The following is a 19,554-nucleotide window of genomic DNA, read 5'->3' as shown; positions in this document are numbered from 1 at the left end:
TAAGGACTTCTTCTGAAATCATAAGCTTTTCTCCTCTATGGTCAAGGAAAAGTCTCATCAGTGGTTCTGCACACCGCGTGTTTGCTGCCACTGCTAGAAGGAGCCCTTCCGAAATTGGAAGATGTCTCTGGCCAAGGAGAAGCTTCATCACATCTACCGAAGATATCACAGACAGTAGCTCCTTCGCATAGACCGCTGCAGAGCCTGCTGCATACGCCTGCCACGCATGGCTTGTGTGCGAATCCGCATAATCACATACCCCTCGAATGAAAAGGCATGGGAACATATTCATCAGGCCATATGCCTCCGACTCAAAGCAAATGACTCCACCTAACTGTGAGCTCAGCCTATCTCTCCAAATAGCGTCCTTTATGACTCTATCGCAGGATGCGATAATGCCATGATGTATCGCAACTCTTTCGCGACGTGGTTCGCGCTCAACCAATCTTGCTCTGCTGCACATTCGACAGTTAGGACCCCCAACATGGGAATAATCTGCTTCAAACAAGAGATCAGGTCCTGCGTTTTCGCGTCTAAACATCGGCCATTCGCGGAGTCTATAAGCAGATTCTAGTGATGTGCTACTCAATCCCAAGCGATCGGCTCGTAAGATTGAGAGGGCATCTTGTAATATTCTCGGAGGCGTACGGATGAAGCCGATGTGATTAACTTCATCAGAAGGCCATTCCCTCAAGTCAAATTGCATTACTCCTCCATTCTTCCGATTTGGCTGGCTAACAACAACATCACCTAGCCGAATGTCTGTTCTTGATGTTGGGACACCCGCTCCAATACCCACCATCAGGGTGAACTGGATTGACATAAATGTCGATATCATATGAGCTGCTACGGCTGCTGCTGATGGATGTCCTGATTGGCCTGGTGGTGGGCAAGCGATAACAATATTGTGTTCACCACAGCGGCCGAGCGTGTATAAGTTGCTACAAGGCCCATCGAGTTCGTAGCTGTCGTATTCTTCATCAAGCATCACTCGCGCTGCGGCATGTTCAGTCTCCAGCAAACAAACCCAACCAATCGCATACTCTTCACGCTCAAGACGACGATTTTTCATTTGTCCCATTATTGTAGCAGTATATAGAACACAGGCTGATCAGGCTTTAATTACTCACGTCTCAGGGCTTGCCGGAGCGCTATAACAAATATTATTTTCCGTGATATTATCGCGTCGAAACCCCACTTGCTCAGCCTCATCGGGCTTACAGCCAGAGCAAACTTGCCAAGTCCACCTCTCTGAATTTAGTCCTATAAGACATTAATCCGTCCACTTAGGTCGAAAGTGATAACCAAAATAACGCGAGAGCTCGAGGACAGATTATCGCCATTGTTGTTGGAAGACTGGATCCTCCAGTCTCTGGCTAGAGTAAGCTGGAACTCATTGAATCGGGATACTGCTGCCGCTGTGATCTTTGAGATATCCATTTTGGTTGATTTAATCTACTATGGGGAGTCTAGTCAGTAATGTCGCTATATATCAGCTCATTTGGCCCTGAATATTCGATGTTTGATGCTAGCGAAATGGGTTTAAACAAACAGTTTATTATTCCGGCCCAGCACAGCTTTTACCAGCCAGGTCCAAATTTGAATTCTATCAGCCTTGTCGGTTTGCCTCGCAGTGCTAGACAATCATTGGGTGACTATGCATGCAGGGTGATGAAATCATCCCATTCATGTGGTGAGATTGCGCTATTGCGAAGATCCGTACTCAGAACGAGGTTGATGTCTAAGCCAATAAATGGTATTACTGCGAGATGTGGCCCTCTGCCAACCTTGTTCATAGTACCGACCAGCAAACAGTCATTGGATGACTGGGAAAATCCCCGCAGAACATGACACCAGAGTGCTCGAGTCGGTATTGCTAAGTATGAGTCGTAAAATGGAAATCTAGAAGTCTGTGTGAAGTGAACTAGGTTCTGCTGCGCTTAATTTGAAGACTTGAATGAGATAGCGTCCAGTATCTACGAGAAGGCAGGAATGTTTGCAAACACTTCACGAAGAGACTCGGAAGCGAGGAAAACACTATCTCAATGTACATATCGTCGTGATTGATTCCACAGAAGCTGATCCGTCAATTTTAACCATTTTAACCTCGTCGAATGGTTTCCAATGTAGGTCGAGGAGATCCACCCCCCTAATCGCCCCGCACGTTCAGCACTGAAAATTCATAATAGCACTCGTATTGTAACGGCTCAGGCCAACGTAGATAGATTGATTTCATTGGGTAGCTCTAAATACGAGAGAATTGCTTGAAGAAGAGAATATCCCAGGAGCGAAGCTCTGTGGGATATTGTCTATCTCGAGTACAAATAGAACAAACAAGAATCATGTCACTACTCGCTGATATCCACTACGAACGCAGCAGCCTGTATAGGGACTGTGCCGTCACATGTATACCAAATTGAAGCGGATTATGTGGGCGGAGTGTTTGTTCAGTTATATCATCAGAGAAAGGATTGACTCTCACAAAACGAGGATAGTATGGAAGACGACATCATAAGCCTAGTGGACATGCCTAAATCAGAAAAAGTGAGAAGATATAGGTGTGGTAGAGTACTTAAATATTTCATTATACCCGGAAATAGTACTGAGCAATAGGGATTACTACGTTATACAATTGTTCACAAGTCGTTCTTTGCCAATAACAGTTTCATCCATGTTATTCTTCATGTAATAGGTGACCACTTATGCACGTTCACTACCAGTCCTTATCTTATTGAACACTCAGCCACAACTTTAAGCCTCATCCTCAAACCACGGTCCATTAGCCTCGAGAAACTCGCGCCACGTCGCCAGCTTCTCATCAACTTGCTCAAGCGTCCACTCAAGATCCTTTTGGCCCGTCGGCCCATAATATCCCCACTCTGCGAGAAGTGTGCCCGGCTGCTTCAGCAGATCATCCTTAGAAATATTGGATACTGTAGTTAAGACGACTTGTTTTCCAGAGACTGCACTCCAGGTATCAGCCTGTTCTTGCGCAGTATAAAACGCAGTTGCGGCAGTGAGTCGGCAGCCGTTGTATTTCAGCGGATCTCGAAGAACGGGGGCAAGGAATTTTCCAGTATCGGAAATGTCGATCAAAGGAACTTGTGTTTCGGGCGTGAAGGCATAGGGGAAGAGTACTCTTTCGTTACTTATCTAAAATCTCACGTAAGTTCGGGTATGTCCTTGTACATTCCATACAAGAAAGATATATTGATATATCTCACCTTCTTCGCCTTCGGCGCCAGTGGGCTCCACACATTCTGCATAAACCACCCTGGCATGAAAAACACGCTACTAGGAAACGCCAAACCACGAATGTACTCCTCAACCTCAGCTTTGCTGTCGAAATGACGTAACTGGGTTGATTTTCCCCTGGTTATCTTGGTAAAACTTGGCAAGGAAGACCAAATGAAAAGGGTGACTCCAGCAGCAAGGGCAGCATCGGCGACAGCTTTGCCTTGCGCAATTTCAACGGCGGCACTGGCTTTCTCCCAGTCTAGCGGGATGGATGTTCTTAGCTATTACCGTATAACCAAGGATATAACCATGCGTGCTCTGGAGATATATGATTCTTACAGTTTGTCATGGAGAAGACGGCGTATGCATCTGTAACAGCGGCAGGCAGAGTCTCCGGATTATCGAGGTTGGCCTAAAAGTCCAGTTCAACTAGGAATCCCCCTAAATATATGTGTCACTTACTTCCACGACATCGACCGGTTTTCGTCTGAGTTCTTCTGCTGCAGCGGAACTGGCATTTCTGGTAATGACTCGGAGATGAAAGTCTTTCGAGAATTCCGGATGATCAAGTATATAGTTAACGAGTGCACCGCCTTGTTGGCCGGTGGCTCCAAAGACGACAAATATTTTTTTGCTCATCCCGAAAACAATATATATGGTTATGTGGATTGAAGTAAAGGGAGGAATTCATAATAGTGTAGAAATATCAATATCCATTGGATCTATCCTCCTTTAAATACTTTGCATGAGGAGATTAATTAAATAGTACGTGGTTAATGACATGTCCGATCAATATATCTCGGATATGCCTTGACGGACATTTAAGTCCTGCTAAACGGCCGCAGTGCGGACTTTCGGACCTTCCTACCGTAGGGCTTATGTAAAAAGCTGTATAAGCAGGCGGAAACTAAAGGACGCCCTAAAAAAAAATAAATGTCCGCTTCTCCGTATCGTCTACCGTATCCTTTTCCCACTTGTGCACGTTATGCCCCTCTTTCACCAACTCGACCAACCTTCATGAATTCCTAGTAGATCATGGTCCAGAACCGGCCACCACGCGGGCATTCCTGTGTTCGCTGCAGAAAACGTAAAATAAAATGCAACGGGGCCCAGCCATGCTCCGCCTGCACTCGCGCCCGCACGTCTTGCATGACAAGGCCACCTGCAACACCGCGACGCCGCCGAATCAGATCTGCGACAGAGACGGCGGCCCAAGCCATTCCAGGACCAGCGGAATCAGCCTTGGAGGGATTTCTGGTGGAGGACGAGGGGAATCCACGTTATGTGAATGAGTTAGACCCGGCCATTTTGCCTGTCCTTCAGAGCGATGTGGAGTATTGATATTGTACAGTCCAATATGGAATGATCTATCTCAGGGAGTGAGTGATATCATTCTCAGATATATTATTCAGTAGATATGTGGCTAAAATAGGATAAAGCTGCCTGTGCCGTCGACCACCGAGCATTTAGTAAACTCAGCTAGAGTGGAATGTCCACCAGCAACAAGGCTGGTCTGGGGTCTCGCTGGGTATAAGTCTGTCCGAGAGTATCATCCAGATACTTCACGAATCTTCAGGCTCTGGCAAGTGTTTCTCGATAACGTTCATCCGTTGTCTAAGGTGCTTCATGCGCCCTCAATTCAGAGACAAATCACAGATGCTATCTCTTGCTTGGACTTCGTGTCTCGTGGTTTAGAAGCTTTGATGTTTGCTATTTACCTTACAGCGGTTACCTCATTGACAGATGACCAATGTGGGTCCCTTCTGGGAAAACCGAAAGGCATACTCCACCAAAGGTTCGTTGCTGCCACAGAGCAGGCATTGGTCAATGCCGAATGTCTCAAGTCCTGTAATTTGATGGTTCTGCAAGCGATGACCCTCTACCTTGTATGTCGTTTTCATTATAGGGCTCGAACCATGTTTTAGTCTGGCTAATACTATTAAGCTATGCATGCGCCAGTATCATGATCATCAGTCCCACTGGCTGCTCACTGGACTTGCGTTCCGAAGCGCACAACGAATCGGCCTTCACAAGGAGACGATGCTCTCTAACCGAATTTCACTTTTTGAGTCAGAGATCCGTCGTCGTCTATGGTGGCAGATCTTGACTCTTGATTTTCGTGCTGCACAGCTTTCAGGATTCACAATGGACCTCCAGGCCCGGGAATACTTTGCAGTACGATGCCCAGTGAACGTAAGTGACTCTGAGTTGTACCCAGAAATGGGGGGGCTTCCTCCAGGTGTCGGTACGCACGGAACGGAAATGCTCTTCTGTTTGATGAGATACGAGTCTGCTCAATTTATAGCTTCTTCACGGATGACTGGGGAAGGGGCCAGCAAAGCAGTCGACGAATTTGCTCTATACCTTGAGTCCAAATTCATCCAATTCTGTGACGAGAATATTCCGCTCCACCTACTCGCTAAACTTTTTGCTCCAAGTATAATTGCACAATTACGTATCAAGGGTGCCCAAACTCGCCAAAGATTGGATGGTCACAACCATCACCTTATTATGGACACTGACCGACGCGCTCTCCTGGCGTGGAACGTCGAAGTGGTCGAATGCACCCACAAAATATATTCGACCGACAAGTTACAGCCATATCTATGGTTTATGCATACACTATTCCCGTTCGAGTCGTTTGTGCATGTCTTGATGGAGCTACAGCACGGGCACGTGGTAAATCTTGATAATGCGTGGAGTGCTATCGATGCTGTCTACCGTGTTTTTATGGACGCGGATTGGCTACCATGTCAAAATCCGAATGACTTGATGTATGTTGCTGTGGGTACAATGGCGTTGAAAGCTTGGGAGGCGCAGGCTCCGCGTAGAGGCGAAGAGCCAAGGTGGGTTGTTTCTTTGAAAGAAAAGCATGAAGCGAGGAAACGATATTTGTCAGGTCCGAGTGTAGTGCCAGCGGATTATTCTCTATTTGACGATACTGACCCTCAGCTTTTTGATACTGATGTAGCGAGTTGTTTCGAGAATTTGGATATCAACTGGGGGTACTGGACGCAGGTATCGGGTGATCCATAGTGATTCTGGTTCTGCTTTTTGTACCATACGAAAGCATAAGAGACACTGCACAAAGCAACTTACATAGAATATCTCAAATAAAGTGTCTTATGTGCCATATCAGGGGATATGGAGTAGTAGTCGTATTCATACCCATACAGAGTGCCTCTGTGTGGCCGCTGTGCCGAGTCGTCGAATATACATATTGTTGTGTTCCGCTCTAGAAAACCGTCTCGACGCACATCTTCCAATTGCTCCTGACATGCCTCCTTAATAGACCGTCTTGTCTCTATGGTCCTATGGAATTCATTCCCATATTTCCCTTTGCACTTTTTACGTTTTCGACTCTAATGCATGTATCTTACAGTCACCCACTACGCGATGCTATCATTGTAAAGCAGGCACATAGCAGGAGGTACTACTAGGGACAGTAACACACATAATACGGAGCGCTTGTCAATGCTATGCTTTCAGAACAGTAAAGTATCGTGCCTATATGTCCGCGCTCCGAGGCTATCAGAAGGGGTACATAGACAAGTCGTAGCTCGGGGTTCAAAAACTGTGTCAAGGTCCAGGATCGACAATATTAGAAAAAGAATTCAGTCAAGAGCAACAAATTACTAGGCTTACTCTAACACTATGACAGCTCCTTGCATATCTCTTATCAGGTGACCTGAGTTTATGAGAGTTTTCCCCCGGTTTCTGGATATTTCAGTGCCTCCTGTGGCCAGGGTAGGACAGGAAGTGCAGGCCACTGACAACGCCATCGCTCAGCCTTTGTCTCAAGCATGTCGGCCGGAGTTAGCAAAGTATTAAGGCATACGACAAGATTCAATAAGTTGAAGTCAGTACGACGCAAAGATGCTCCATTCTCCATTTGATAGCAAACGGGCTCCAAGGTATGCAGTAGTTGTTGGAAAAGTAGCGGTTACTCCCTCAACTGCGCTATGTTGCGGATATCATCTAGGAAGTGAGGGAATGTGCAAGTGCGCGGCTTTCTACAGCACTCTCTTTTGTACGATCAAATGCCCATATTGGAGCATGAATTACATACATGGCACGCGATATACTTAGATACGTATTCAATACAATCATCCCAGTCAGCAGTCACGCGGGGAATAACATACTGTGGGCTCTCTGAGGTTCGTATTGAAAAGAATGCAGTCACAAGGACCCTACAAATCTCGTCATTCTCCCTCTAGATCGGCTGTAGCTAGCCCCCTCAGCGCCTTCACCAGTTCACCCGGTTTATAAACAATCACCATTGGTACAAACGCTACGGCCGCCGCATCGGCAATTTTCCTTGCTGCTCAACATCCACCTTGAAGAATTTTGCGTTCGCGTAATTCTCTGCGAATTGCTCGATAGCCGGTGCGAGTGATTTTTAAGGACTACACCAGCGTACCCAGAAGTAGAAGTTTGTGGGTTCCGGCTGTGGTGGTGGTTAGGTAGACGTTGGGTATGCCTACATGAGAGGTGTATCTCTTTACTCCTTGGACGGTCGTTTTCGTCTAAGGACTCGACGGATGGTAGTTTGTAGAACTGATGGTAAGGCATTTGCTGAGCAAAGTGAAGTTCGGCAGAGGGTATGCTGTCGATTTCCATCATTCGACTGATACACTTGCCACGCTGTGTTTGGCCCGATTTAATGGTACTTTCCCTGTCATATGCAATTTACGCTGAGGCCGCAAGCCAGGTAGACATCCAACTAGGCTCCAAATCAGCTGTATATTAGTCCTCTATGTTATTAGGAGAAAATCTCATATGGTTGCTCAAATCTGATTGAGAATAGAAGTAACAGAAAGAGTACACGAGAAAAAAAAAACAATATGACCTCTGGGAGCTATCTTGGAATTAGGGCAACGGGAAGTCTAAATAGCTTTTCATTTTCTTCTACTATATTAAACATCTTTAAAACGAAGCTTGCAGCCTTCCTAAATATCTCTCGATCGAGATTATATATAATCAACTCGAGGCTAAATATAGAAATAGCCAAAAGACTCTCAATGACACTTTTCCATTTCCTCGCCCCTTTCGACTCGCCTAAAGTCAGCGTATGCTATAGTATCACACGCGCCAACAAGCCTCTGGGGATTTGCGAGATCAGTTGATCTTAGGGAGAGACAATGAGATGAAGAATGCTTAGATTATATTAAGACCTGTAGAGGAAGACTATTGTTGCAGACCCTTGTCTAGTGCACGTACTGAACGCGGACATGAGTGGTAGAGTCAGTGGCGTAGCATTCAATGGGCAAAAGATGACGACCTCCAAGTATTTGAAAACTGAGCACAGCACTGAGTACCATCCCTATTACAGCAAGATTTATAGACAATCCGAAATGTATAGCTAGATATTTAGTTTTAGAAAAAATAGATATTACTATATTTTAGTTTCTTTTGGTGAAGTCGCATGACTTGGAAACTATATGTAATTATTAAGACAAGCTTGATGGGGTGTTTCCGATCGTAGTAACGCCCAGTTGGAAATCAAACCACCCAAAAAGATGTTATGTCTCAATTAGTTCCAAGACTTTCGCTGACTTTGAGATCCATTCCGCTTCCAAAGTGTCATGTAAGCTATGGCGGTACACATCCTCTGTAGCCGCCGATACCCATTCTGCTTTGCTTACAGCGTTCCACAATGGAGTGTTCCTTGGCAATGGAAATCGTAAGTCGCGTGCACGGAGCCCCCTGCTTCCCGCTCCTGCTATATCCAAGTTGTCTACACTATTCTCCTGTTTGCTGAAAGCCCTGCAAACTTTATATAGAGCCAGGTTGAACCGTTTAACTTCCTCAATGCTTACCCAGACATATGCAGCAAGATCATCCTGGCCATATCGGGAAAGCATGTTTGGATAGTATAGCATGCCTAGCTTTTTGCAACTTGCAACAAGCCTGTTAAGCAGATCAGTATCAGCAGGAGTAATACAAGGCTTCAGACCCAGACTAAGCGCTCCACCGCCTTTATATAAGACAGCAAAAATTATATGGAGCAAGATAGCCTGGTATGTTGGGATAGGCCAGGAACAGGAACTGCATGCGTCCTCCGAGATCGAAGCATCCCATAGCTCCTGCAAGTCTCCTTGTCAGTGAAATAGGCCTGTATGTAGCGAGGCTTCGGTTACATACTTTCTGTTTCTGTATAGCCGAGCTCAGGACATTGTGGAGGTCAATTGCTTTTGACTGTGCGTTCTGTTCATTACTCACCCACAAACCGATGACAATCATCGACTGGACAAGTAAGGGTGTCTCATCATACTCGCGGAACGACCCCTGGTGAATGAATGGCCAGTAAGGGTGAAATAACTTAAAATACAGACCAAGAAAATGTCTATCCCTTTCAGAGCGACTTATTTTGGGTTGGGTGGGACTATCATGCGACGCTGTTAATAGTGTGTCTGTCGGGCAACTGAGATAGCCACTTTGTTGTACTTCAGCCTGTTGGCTCCGAGAACATTGAATTCCGCGGCGCAGGCAATTGCTGCATGGTGGCCCTCCTTGGCACCGAGACTTTTGCTCTCGACAGTGTGTACATGCATATTTTGTGAGAGGTGCAGGCTCCTTTACTCCATGTACCTTTTGCATATGTCGCCGGAGTGTGTCACTAGGATGCCAGCGTTAAGGTCACTGTGTTCAGTTATATATAGGTACGAATTACTCCTTACCTTCGGCCAAATTCTCGATTACAAGTTAGACATTGGAAAAGCTGGTGGCGGTAATGTTGCGCCTCATGGCGACGAAGGTGCTCCTTCCGCTGATAACTCGCGTTGCAGCGTAGAAAACGACATACGAATGCCTTTGGGCACATCCTTTTAGTGTGATAGATACTTGTAATATAGTAGAGACCTGGAGGAGAGCATCCGCTGTCAGTAGAATCTTTCCTCAGGATCGGTTGCTAGGTGTCGGTTGACAGGAATTGTAGGATATTCCGGCGAAACTTCAGCGATTCTTTCCGTACGCTAGCTTAGTAAGACCCTATATAAGTGGAGCTTTTAGTCTTCTGCTGTGGCCAAAATATATTGGTGGGATAGCCGCTTGCTCGGAGAGCCCACTTGCTAGGAAAGCTTAATTCGCACACCAACATTATTAATACTATACGGTACTTATTAATTAATTAGTTCGGAGATGGAACAGCAATGCAAAAGTTGGAGTAGCGCCGACGTGACCTATACCAAGACACATCTAATGCTAACCTAGACGGGGCAAGCATGATCTCAGCACTTTACCCATATCCAGGGTCTATTACAGTACAAACGAAGGATTCTCAATTTAGACGGAGCCAGACTCGATAGTGGGAACAGATATTCCCACTAAACCCGGAGATCCCACTGACCCGGAGATCCCACTGACTCGGAGACCACACATCGACCGTATTGTTATTAAGCAATTTCTGGCCTTCAGCGGGTCTTAGCAAAATATAAATTGGGGAGAGCAGTACTGGAGGTTTTGGTGATCTTCCGGCACACTCTACCATTTAGAATCTTCAAAACAGTACTACTGGTTTCCTTTAATCATGGCTCCTACTATCCTTATTATCGGTGCAACGGGTAACACTGGCCGAAGTGTTACTGAAACTCTGCCAAAGTTGCTTAAGACTAGAACCGCTCTGTCCGGTCACCGAGTCATCGGCCTCACGCGTTCTTTGGATAGCCCGGTAGCCAAACAGCTTGCAAAACTGCCTGGCGTTGAGATGGTAGAGCGAAACTGGGTTGAAATCACCGCTGACTGGCTCCGCGAACACGAGATCGTCAGGGCATTTATTGCATCACACAACCAACCAAATCAATTCGCCGAAGAATCATCATTCCATCTGGCCGCCCTCAGAGCTGGCGTCAAGTACGTCGTGCGGATATCGACTACTGCTGCAAATGTTCGCCCAGATTGTGATGCGTACTATACGCGCACGCATTGGGCAATCGAAGCTCTGCTGAGCTCTCCAGAATTCAACGACTTACATTGGACTTCGCTCCAGCCCAATGTCTTTTCACCGCTCTACCTCTCTGCCGCCGCAGAATTCATCAAACAGTACCGCAAGACTGGAAAGCAGGATACTCTGAGGTTAATGGCGTCAAAAGATGCTCCTGTCGGCATTATTGACCCTGATGAAGTTGGAGTCCTTGCAGCTCATCTGTTGTCCCAAGACGATCCTACTGTGCACAACAAAGCCAAATATGTTCTGAATGGGCCAGAAGACATCACCGGGAACCAGGTCGTCAACATGATCGAGCAGCACACCGGCACCAAAGTTAAGGATGTCATCTACAAAGACATGTCACTCGTTGACATACTTTATGAGCACAAGTTCGCGGCAACTCAGGAATCCAAGAATGTTGTCTTGTCCATCAAACGCGCCCCGGAGGCAGCGTGGGAAGGAAGGTGCACGTCTTCTACAACTAGCAAGGAAGTATTGGAGCTTGCCGCACCGAAGCGTACACCAGCCGATGTGTTACGGACCTTATTGGAGGAGTAGTGGTGAACTGATATATCGGTCCATGATGTGATTGAAAGTTGTATCGACTAGTGCTTCTCTTAGCCTTCATATTGTTCCCAAGGGTATAGGATTTGAAGTCATATAACAGTCTATCCGTGTGCCCCTGGGTTTACCTATAATGAGTGTAGTAGGGTCTGTGAGTAGCCTCTTGCTCCCTATCTTCCTGTCAGTATACTAAGGTAAGACTGTATTTAACTCTGCCCTCCGTGTATTCTTTGTATTATGGACTTTGCATAGTTGTATTATTTACTTCTCACCTACGGCTGGCATAATAGCAACATCATCCTAATACTCTGATCCCGAAGATTCCAAAAGTAAATGCTGCTTTAATAATTCGTTATAGCATAATTTGCCTTTGCGTAATTTAAGACTATTCCTACATAACGTAGAATGGTAGAGAGGGGTGGTGAGAAATAGTCAGCGCAGGACTCTTGGATCTACGGTTACCACTTATAGTAGTATATACTTAAAAGGATAGATGTAAGTTGTCGAAATTATATCAACATCTGGTTAAAAACTGACTTATCTGTTGTAGAGGGGACTGACGGCACTTGGAACCAGTGTGGACAGATACAGAGCCGTGTGGATGAGAAAAACGGCATCAGTTGGTCTTCGTTCTAGATACGTCGTTGTTACCGTCCCGCAGTCCCCGCAGCACAATAGTGTTCTGCCTTGGTTAAAGTAGGAGCCGTTAAGAACACTGTATCACTGGGGTCGCAGAACCTCAGCAATCCAGATCTCAGTCGTGAAGGAAAGTGTGGAATAACATGACGGTAGGTGTAGGGCTTTTATCCAACGCGACGTCATTGGTGCGTGGGTGGGCGACAAACCTTACGGACACAGCGGCACACTTGCTCCCTAATCAATATGTGTAGAACCCTCTAATAGTATCCCTTCTCCACCAGCTACATACGTCATCTTTGTGGGGTAACCTGGCTTGTGTTTTAGTTGAGAAGCGCAGACAATACGTTCAACAATACTGAATAAATCCAGGGTACAAGATACTGGGATAGAAGGTCCAGATGGTATGGTATATCCTGAGAACTCTGTAGCCAATACTGACTGCACAAATCTCTTTATTTTGTTTTAGTTCTTCTATGAGAGCAACCTCGCCCAATTGCAGGATGCCTTCTCAAACTGTTCTGCGTCTTCTTGGCCACGATTCCTGGGAACGACTTGCTGAGTTCAAAGAATCGGTGCCTTCTGCCGGGAAACATGAGCTAGTCGTCAAGGTGCGCAGTGTAGCATTGAACTTCCGGGACATTGCCATATCCACTGGCAAGTACCCTTTCCCTGTAAAAGATAATGTTGTGCCTGGATCCGATGCTGCCGGTGATGTTGTTGATATTGGAGAGGGCGTTCGAGGATTCACCAAAGGCGAGAAAGTAATTGTGGCTTTCGACATCGCTACCTTGTACGGTCCGATCACAAACTGGAACAATGGACTTGGTGGCCCGATTGACGGTGTTCTAAGAGAATACGTGGCAATTCCATCGGAAGCAGTCGTCAAGCTTCCGGATTCCCAGCTTAGCTACAGCCAATGGGCCAGCGTTGTTTGCACCGGAACTACCGTGTGGAACTCTTTATACGGGAATATTCCTCTGAAGCCTGGAAATACTGTTCTCTGCCTTGGTTTGTCATCTGCATTTATTTTATTTTATTTTTTATTTTTTTTTAGAAAAAAAAAAAAGAGATCTAACTGGCAAACACAGGTACTGGGGGGGTGTCTGTCACTGGCCTCGTTCTTGCGAAGGCTGCGGGCGCCACCACTATCATCACATCTTCTTCGGGAGAGAAGCTACAGTATGTTCAACAGAAATACGGAGCTGACTATACTATCAACTACAAGACCACCCCTAAATGGGCTGAAGAGGTACAGAAGATCACCCACGGCCGTGGTGTAGACTACATCCTAGAAAACGGTGGCTCTGGGACTATCAAACAGTCTCTGGAAGCTGTTGCTTACGGCGGTAATATTGCCGTCATAGGCTTTCTCTCCGCCTCTCTCCGACATAACATGCCGGACGTAGCCGGTCTCGCATTGGCAAAAGGAGTAGTTGTCCGTGGTATCATGGTTGGTTCCAAGCAACTGCTTGAGGATGCTGTTCGATTCATCGGCACCCGCAACCTACCTGTCCCTGTTGAGAAGACTTTCATGTTCAGCCGGGACCAGGTGATTGAGGCATACACATACCTTGCGAGCAGGCAGCATACGGGAAAAGTCTGTATCGACTTTGTTAGAAAGTCCTGAGGTCTTACATTTAGTCTACTGCAGAGGGGGAGCACTCGTTACAAATTCTGCCTTGGAGCGACTGAGACTCCAGATAGCAAGGTTTTCACTGTATTATTTCCTATTACCTAAAGTCAGTGGTGGAGCTATAGTACAGCTATACTTCTCTCGCGTCTCGTATAGTTTAACTGTGTAGCAATTAAGTTAACAGGCTTGAAATAGGAAATAGAGTGCTTAAACCCATTATATTCCATTAAATCTACAAACGCTTATAATATAGGCAACAACACCCCTAGGATTATGGTTATTTTATTCTTTCATTCTCTATAGTACAATATGTGTATACGTTTGGCTCTAATTGCAAAGTCAAGTCGGTCGAGCAACGGAAGATGTACTGAATTGTTTAGAGTAGTGCATTTGCTGAACGCTTCGCGAAGGATACTTACTGCTAGTGACGAATTCCCCGGGGACGATTGCCAAGATGCGTTCAGGAATCATTCGTTGTCCAGGGATAGGGAGCAATGATGTGATAGTATACAAGATATTCCTGCGTCATTCAAGGGCTCGGTCCAAATGTTATGAACTAGTTACATGTGATCACGCAAAACTGAATATAGGTCAGAACACGGGTCATATCCTCCTCATAGAGGTGAAAGAGTAAACTACTACGGTGTTTACTAGTCTTATTCAATCTAGCTAATAAAACGGTGATTGCCAGTTGCCCACATGAAAACCTGCCTAAGGCAAATCTGTGGGGACGACAAATCATACCCAACAGAGCACAGTGGAGAACAATTAGTCTAGTATTTCCAGTCTTATTAAATGTACTATGGAATATTTACCAAACTGAACAGATAGCATAGCTGCATAGCTATACTAGTGTTGACAGAAGTTACAACTCGCTTTCGATAGCTTTTTATACGCAATCAGGAACCGCAATTGGACAACCCCGGTTTTCGGATAGTTTCAAACAAGTTAGGAAATGCTCGTATTACACTGCTCTCTCGGCCATGTGAAAATGAGATATTGGTTTCGGAATGGAGTCGTGTAATATGCCAAATATGTGAACAGAACGTTGGAGGGACTTTGAAGTTGCATATCCCGGTACGGAAATATTTACCAAGACTTACTTAGAATCAAATCATATATTTGCATAAAAGGCAACGACGTCATCCTTCAAACCTATATAAGAGCTACCTCTTTGACTAAATCTAAACCTCAAGTTAAACATATTACAGAAACCGGCGTAATATGTGGCTCACGTAGAAAGCCCAGAGGCTCCGTTGAAAGTAGAATCGGGTATAACTTTCGCGACAATAATAAATATTAAAGCCTTTCTGTCAACATGGTTATTCGCTGTAGGATTCGGAGCCACCACTCTACCTAACATATAATCTTGGATCGGTTGATTAACACTAATGTAGGAATTAGTTGAAGCATTCGATAGAAAATACGGGGGTTTCTCATAAAAACAGCCTGGGGGTTTTCCAACAACGGGCAGTCTACGATTTACTCAGGCACGGGAAAGGATCAATGAGGCGCTCTTCTAAAGCCGGCTACCGGTCCGTCTCATGTCTCGTCGGTCGCTTTGCTGCTGATTGCATGTTTTTGGGTGGGCCTACTGACGGGTTTGCAGAGGTTTCATTGGCCTTATTATGTTCCGTCTACGGCCTTCATCAATCTTGACCAGGAAAGGCCTAATTGTGCTCTTCTTTAGCAAAGCGGAGCAATTTCCAAGTACTGCTTTTGCCGAGACAACTCTACGTGATCATCGACGGAGACCTACTCTTGGGCAATTCTCGTAATTTGCATGGGCTCAGTTTTGATGTGATTTGAAAAAGTGCGTTGATATACCTCGCCCACCGCCGGTAGTTTTCGTTTACCCTGAAAAGCAATGGGAAACTCTTACACAGTTCTACAATAGCCTTGTCTTGTAGGTTCCTGTCTTATGGCACTTTCGGATATTGAAAGATCGTATCGAGTATAAGTACGAAGACATTAATTTACATCTCACCAGACCCTATCCATTCCTCGTTAATAGGGCACGCTATTGAGTACCCTCGTGCTCTCTTATTTCATCACCAGAATTGTTGACATACCGGTAGGGCTATAGAAAGCTCTTGATATTGACGCTAGTCTCCTAGGTCACGAAACATACGTCCATGTATGCGCTTATTTCTTTTTGTCGCTCTTCTTTCCATCATTATTCACTCCTTCCCCCACCCACTCAGACAAAGCCCGTTTAGCTTCCGCTGCCTTAAGCTCCATTGATTTGTCAAACTCCTCGACGCTGCTGTTGATATCATTCCGCAGACCTTCCAAGTACTTCTCCAGTTTATTGACGCTTTCTTTGGCAGTATCACTTAGCTGTTGATCGGTGGCGGCAGCTTTAGCTCGGAGGTCTTTTATCTGCAGCAACAGTTAAATTATGACACAGAATCACCTTCGGGAATGTCCCTGCAGGAGGAGGAAGGAGAGAGAAAGGCATACCGCTTGTTGTAGATACTCATCCGAAGCTTTGGCAGTGGCTTGGGCATCTCTGATCTAACCAATACCGAACAGCAAGCACTATCATGAGCTAACTGGCATCCAATCTGCAACATACAAATAGGGAAGAAGGGGTAGTAAACGTACTGCCTGTTGGATGTAAGCATCAGTTTTCTCTCCCCTTTGTTCAGTTTCATTGATGGACTTCATGGCGCGGTCGGCGTCATCTTTATTGGAATCAGCATGTATGTAAAAGCACAGATCCATTAGACGTGGGTGAGACGCTACCTTTTATCTGGCGACGCGCAGCGTTAGGGTCGCCCTTCGATCGAAAGAGATAATATCCCGCGGCACCGGTGGCAGCAAGGGCTGCATAAAGACTACCTGGGCTTTTGAACATTTTTGATTTGATGCAATACAGGTATTTGGTAGCAGGGGGAATAAGGTATTGATCATTATTTTGAATTATAGAAGAACTAGCCAAGAAGTATGTGTAGTGTAGTTCACTGGGAGTGGTTATGACGTTAGTACTGGCTGGGTCTACGGATTCTAGGTGGTAGGTAGTATGTCGGTTCCGAATGGTTCCGTACATACTACACCGGACATTCTTGAACCCTATGGATAGAGGATATGGCTCAAAAAACTTTAAATATCAACCGAGATAACGTCACGACTAAATCCCGCATTCTGTTAATAGTTCACTGCAGTGGTTATGACGTTAATACTCGCTGGGCCTACAGATTCTAGGTGGTAGGTAGTATGTCGGTTCCGAATATTCCATACATACTACACTGAACTTTCTTGAACCGTAACGTCATGACTAAATTCTGCATCCTGTTAAAAAAAGAATGAATTCACAGCTACAAAGCACCGCTGCTTGCGACCGTGTCACTAGTTAGGAACAAAAACTGTTAAACCTGTACCTTCCAAACCACACCCACAATGTCTCTCTCGCACATGAAGATGTATGAAGGGAAAACGGCGTTCCCGAAGCATGCGACACCGCAAGCTGGAGATGGTGATCAATTTACAGGAAGCGTGTATGGGTCACGTTTTGGGATTGCGCCTTTACCTAGTGTCGATATTCCAGACGGGCCTATGCCATCTGGGATAGCATATCGTATGGTCAAGGATAAGCTCAGCCTGGATAATAACCCTAAACTGAAGTACGTTTCCCCTTGGGTCCAAATCACGTGTTTAGGGAACAACGCTTGCAGGAGCTGACAGGACCTACAATTGCTAGTCTGGCATCCTTCGTATCTACATACATGGTATGCCCTTATGTCAGCTTTACAGTTGTTGTTGGGTAGTTATTAACAAGATCCTAGGAGGAGGAGGCCGAAAAGCTGATGACAGAAGCTATGTCAAAGAATTTTATAGACTTCGAGGAATACCCAGAAACCGCGGAAATCAATAACTATTGTGCCAATATGATTGGTAGTCTCTTTCATGCTCCCAAGGACACATCGATTGGCACCTCAACTGTCGGTTCATCAGAAGCAATCATGCTGGCAGTCCTGGCCATGAAAAGACGTTGGAAATTACGTCGCCAGGCGGAGGGGAAAAGTGCTGACCGTCCAAACATCATAATGTCATCTGCAGTACAGGTGTGTTGGGAGAAGGCCGCCAGCTATTTCGACATAGAGGAAAGATATGTCAACTGTACCCGAAAACGTTTTGTTATTGACCCTGAGCAAGCCGTGGCTCTGTGCGATGAGAACACAATTGGCATAGTTGCAATCCTTGGTACCACATATACTGGGGCGTATGAGGATGTCAAAGCTATTAGTGATATCCTGGAGAAGCAAGGTTCTGAGGTGCCTATCCATGTGGACGCCGCCAGCGGGGGGTTCGTAGCTCCTTTTATTAACCCCGACCTGGAATGGGACTTCAGGATTAAGAGAGTGGTGTCCATCAATGTGTCCGGTCACAAGGTTTGCAATATCTACCTCTTTTCACCTTCACCAAATACTTACTGCTCCTAGTATGGTCTGGTGTACCCTGGCGTCGGCTGGGTGGTTTGGAGATCTTCCGAATATCTCCCGCAAGATTTGATCTTTAATATCAACTACCTGGGAGCAGAGCAATCATCATTTACTCTTAACTTCTCCAAGGGTGCTGCCCAAGTTATTGGTCAGTATTATCAACTCATCCGACTCGGAAAATCTGGCTTCCGTGATATCATGTACAATCTTGTCCAGATCGCCGATTACTTGACTCAGGCACTCAGAGAGATAGGATTTATCATCATGTCAGAGACTGGTGGCCGTGGCTTGCCTCTTGTGGCCTTCCGTTTCCCCAACAGGGACGAAGGGGCCCTCGAAGATAGGGACTTCGATGAATTTGCACTGGCGCATTACATCAAAATCCGGGGCTGGGTCATACCAGCATATACGATGGCCCCAGACACAGATAAAATGAAAATGATGAGGATTGTTGTTCGCGAAGACTTCTCACGGAGCCGATGTGACTTGCTCATCAAAGATATCAAGCTATGTTGCCAACACCTAGAAAAGGACAGCCAACAGTTCATTAAACGATTGGAGGACCACGCTGTCGACCATGCTGTCGCAAGTAGAACGTCAAAAGACCCTATGAAAAATGCAATGACCGAATACAAGGTGATCTTGACCTCTTTGCCACCGACACATTCCCAGAGGCTAACTATGCGCAGCAGGAACGCCATTCGCTCCAAGGGAAAACAGGAAAGACTCATGCTGTCTGCTGAAGACCGAATCAGAATTCCGCTTAGGATGGCAGAGGGTAGGTAGCTATATGCTGTGTATTTACCATGTACCTATATACTAAACAGAATGGCAATTATTCTTGACGTTGCAGTACATAGCAGAAGAATGGAAAGGCGGCGTAGTGGGCGTGGTTTATTTAGAATCACATAAAAATATATTTTTAATTGCCAAAAGAATTATACGAAGGATTAGTATTATTATGATATTTAAATGGGGGGAAAAGAGCATTTCTATATTTTCTGGTCTGCATACTCTCATTAATAGGCCCGGAAGGGTAGAAGTTTCCCATATAAAAAAGTATGCCAATTTGAAGGCAGTTGCTGCATCGTGGTGGCGCACGCTTGCTG

At 45.6% G+C, this 19,554-nt stretch overlaps 8 protein-coding genes across 8 annotated transcripts; 4 read left to right on the top strand and 4 right to left on the bottom strand.

The window, feature by feature from the left end:
* Positions 1 to 18: 18 nt before the first annotated feature.
* Positions 19 to 1,081, bottom strand: BDW43DRAFT_298056 (5'-methylthioadenosine/S-adenosylhomocysteine nucleosidase family protein; the record flags this gene model as incomplete). The annotated part of the gene is made up of 2 exons (XM_032044499.1): positions 19 to 33; positions 152 to 1,081. The coding sequence occupies 2 exons, from the start codon at positions 1,079 to 1,081 to the stop codon at positions 19 to 21; spliced, it is 945 nt and encodes a 314-aa protein (XP_031903257.1).
* A 1,670-nt stretch (positions 1,082 to 2,751) lies between these two features.
* On the bottom strand, positions 2,752 to 3,876 carry BDW43DRAFT_308102 (NmrA/HSCARG family protein; the record flags this gene model as incomplete). Its single annotated transcript, XM_032046408.1, has 4 exons — positions 2,752 to 3,153; positions 3,225 to 3,496; positions 3,577 to 3,649; positions 3,700 to 3,876. The coding sequence occupies 4 exons, from the start codon at positions 3,874 to 3,876 to the stop codon at positions 2,752 to 2,754; spliced, it is 924 nt and encodes a 307-aa protein (XP_031903256.1).
* Positions 3,877 to 4,352: 476 nt separating this feature from the next.
* Positions 4,353 to 6,273, top strand: BDW43DRAFT_308101 (fungal specific transcription factor domain-containing protein; the record flags this gene model as incomplete). The annotated part of the gene is made up of 4 exons (XM_032046407.1): positions 4,353 to 4,521; positions 4,589 to 4,616; positions 4,670 to 5,123; positions 5,182 to 6,273. The coding sequence occupies 4 exons, from the start codon at positions 4,353 to 4,355 to the stop codon at positions 6,271 to 6,273; spliced, it is 1,743 nt and encodes a 580-aa protein (XP_031903255.1).
* Positions 6,274 to 8,652: 2,379 nt separating this feature from the next.
* Positions 8,653 to 10,148, bottom strand: BDW43DRAFT_266893 (uncharacterized protein). The gene is made up of 3 exons (XM_032040925.1): positions 9,918 to 10,148; positions 9,382 to 9,856; positions 8,653 to 9,323 (listed from the first exon to the last, which is right to left on the bottom strand). Exons 1-3 carry the CDS (start codon positions 10,058 to 10,060, stop codon positions 8,760 to 8,762), a joined length of 1,182 nt encoding a protein of 393 aa, XP_031903254.1. The 5' UTR covers positions 10,061 to 10,148; the 3' UTR covers positions 8,653 to 8,759.
* Positions 10,149 to 10,315: 167 nt separating this feature from the next.
* On the top strand, positions 10,316 to 11,735 carry BDW43DRAFT_323575 (uncharacterized protein). The gene has a single exon (XM_032049778.1). The coding sequence runs from the start codon at positions 10,766 to 10,768 to the stop codon at positions 11,720 to 11,722; it is 957 nt and encodes a 318-aa protein (XP_031903253.1). The 5' UTR covers positions 10,316 to 10,765; the 3' UTR covers positions 11,723 to 11,735.
* A 1,132-nt stretch (positions 11,736 to 12,867) lies between these two features.
* BDW43DRAFT_298053 (zinc-dependent alcohol dehydrogenase family protein) lies at positions 12,868 to 13,994 on the top strand (the record flags this gene model as incomplete). Its single annotated transcript, XM_032044498.1, has 2 exons — positions 12,868 to 13,375; positions 13,456 to 13,994. The coding sequence occupies 2 exons, from the start codon at positions 12,868 to 12,870 to the stop codon at positions 13,992 to 13,994; spliced, it is 1,047 nt and encodes a 348-aa protein (XP_031903252.1).
* A 2,151-nt stretch (positions 13,995 to 16,145) lies between these two features.
* BDW43DRAFT_308097 (uncharacterized protein) lies at positions 16,146 to 16,860 on the bottom strand (the record flags this gene model as incomplete). The annotated part of the gene is made up of 4 exons (XM_032046406.1): positions 16,146 to 16,382; positions 16,464 to 16,517; positions 16,608 to 16,687; positions 16,749 to 16,860. 4 exons carry the CDS (start codon positions 16,858 to 16,860, stop codon positions 16,146 to 16,148), a joined length of 483 nt encoding a protein of 160 aa, XP_031903251.1.
* Positions 16,861 to 17,402: 542 nt separating this feature from the next.
* Positions 17,403 to 19,188, top strand: BDW43DRAFT_323572 (pyridoxal phosphate-dependent transferase; the record flags this gene model as incomplete). Its single annotated transcript, XM_032049777.1, has 5 exons — positions 17,403 to 17,626; positions 17,704 to 17,731; positions 17,789 to 18,394; positions 18,446 to 19,034; positions 19,118 to 19,188. The coding sequence occupies 5 exons, from the start codon at positions 17,403 to 17,405 to the stop codon at positions 19,186 to 19,188; spliced, it is 1,518 nt and encodes a 505-aa protein (XP_031903250.1).
* Between the last annotated feature and the right edge of the window lie 366 nt (positions 19,189 to 19,554).

The sequence above is a fragment of the Aspergillus alliaceus genome, assembly GCF_009176365.1.
Source record: "Aspergillus alliaceus strain CBS 536.65 unplaced genomic scaffold BDW43scaffold_8, whole genome shotgun sequence".
NCBI classification, from domain to species: Eukaryota; Fungi; Ascomycota; class Eurotiomycetes; order Eurotiales; family Aspergillaceae; genus Aspergillus; species Aspergillus alliaceus.
The sequence above is the reverse complement of the archived record's forward strand: the minus strand, read 5'-3'. Positions and strand labels throughout refer to the sequence as shown.

Bases quoted from the DNA above. Each gene is read 5' to 3' on its own strand.
- BDW43DRAFT_323575 (XM_032049778.1), top strand. From the start codon at position 10,766: ATGGCTCCTACTATCCTTATTATCGGTGCAACGGGTAACACTGGCCGA.
- BDW43DRAFT_266893 (XM_032040925.1), bottom strand. From the start codon at position 10,060: ATGTGCCCAAAGGCATTCGTATGTCGTTTTCTACGCTGCAACGCGAGT. The intron at 9,857-9,917 runs GTAAGGAGTAAT...CTGGCATCCTAG, and splicing joins AATCGAGAATTTGGCCGAAG to TGACACACTCCGGCGACATA. The intron at 9,324-9,381 runs GTATGTAACCGA...GGAGACTTGCAG, and splicing joins CGGCTATACAGAAACAGAAA to GAGCTATGGGATGCTTCGAT.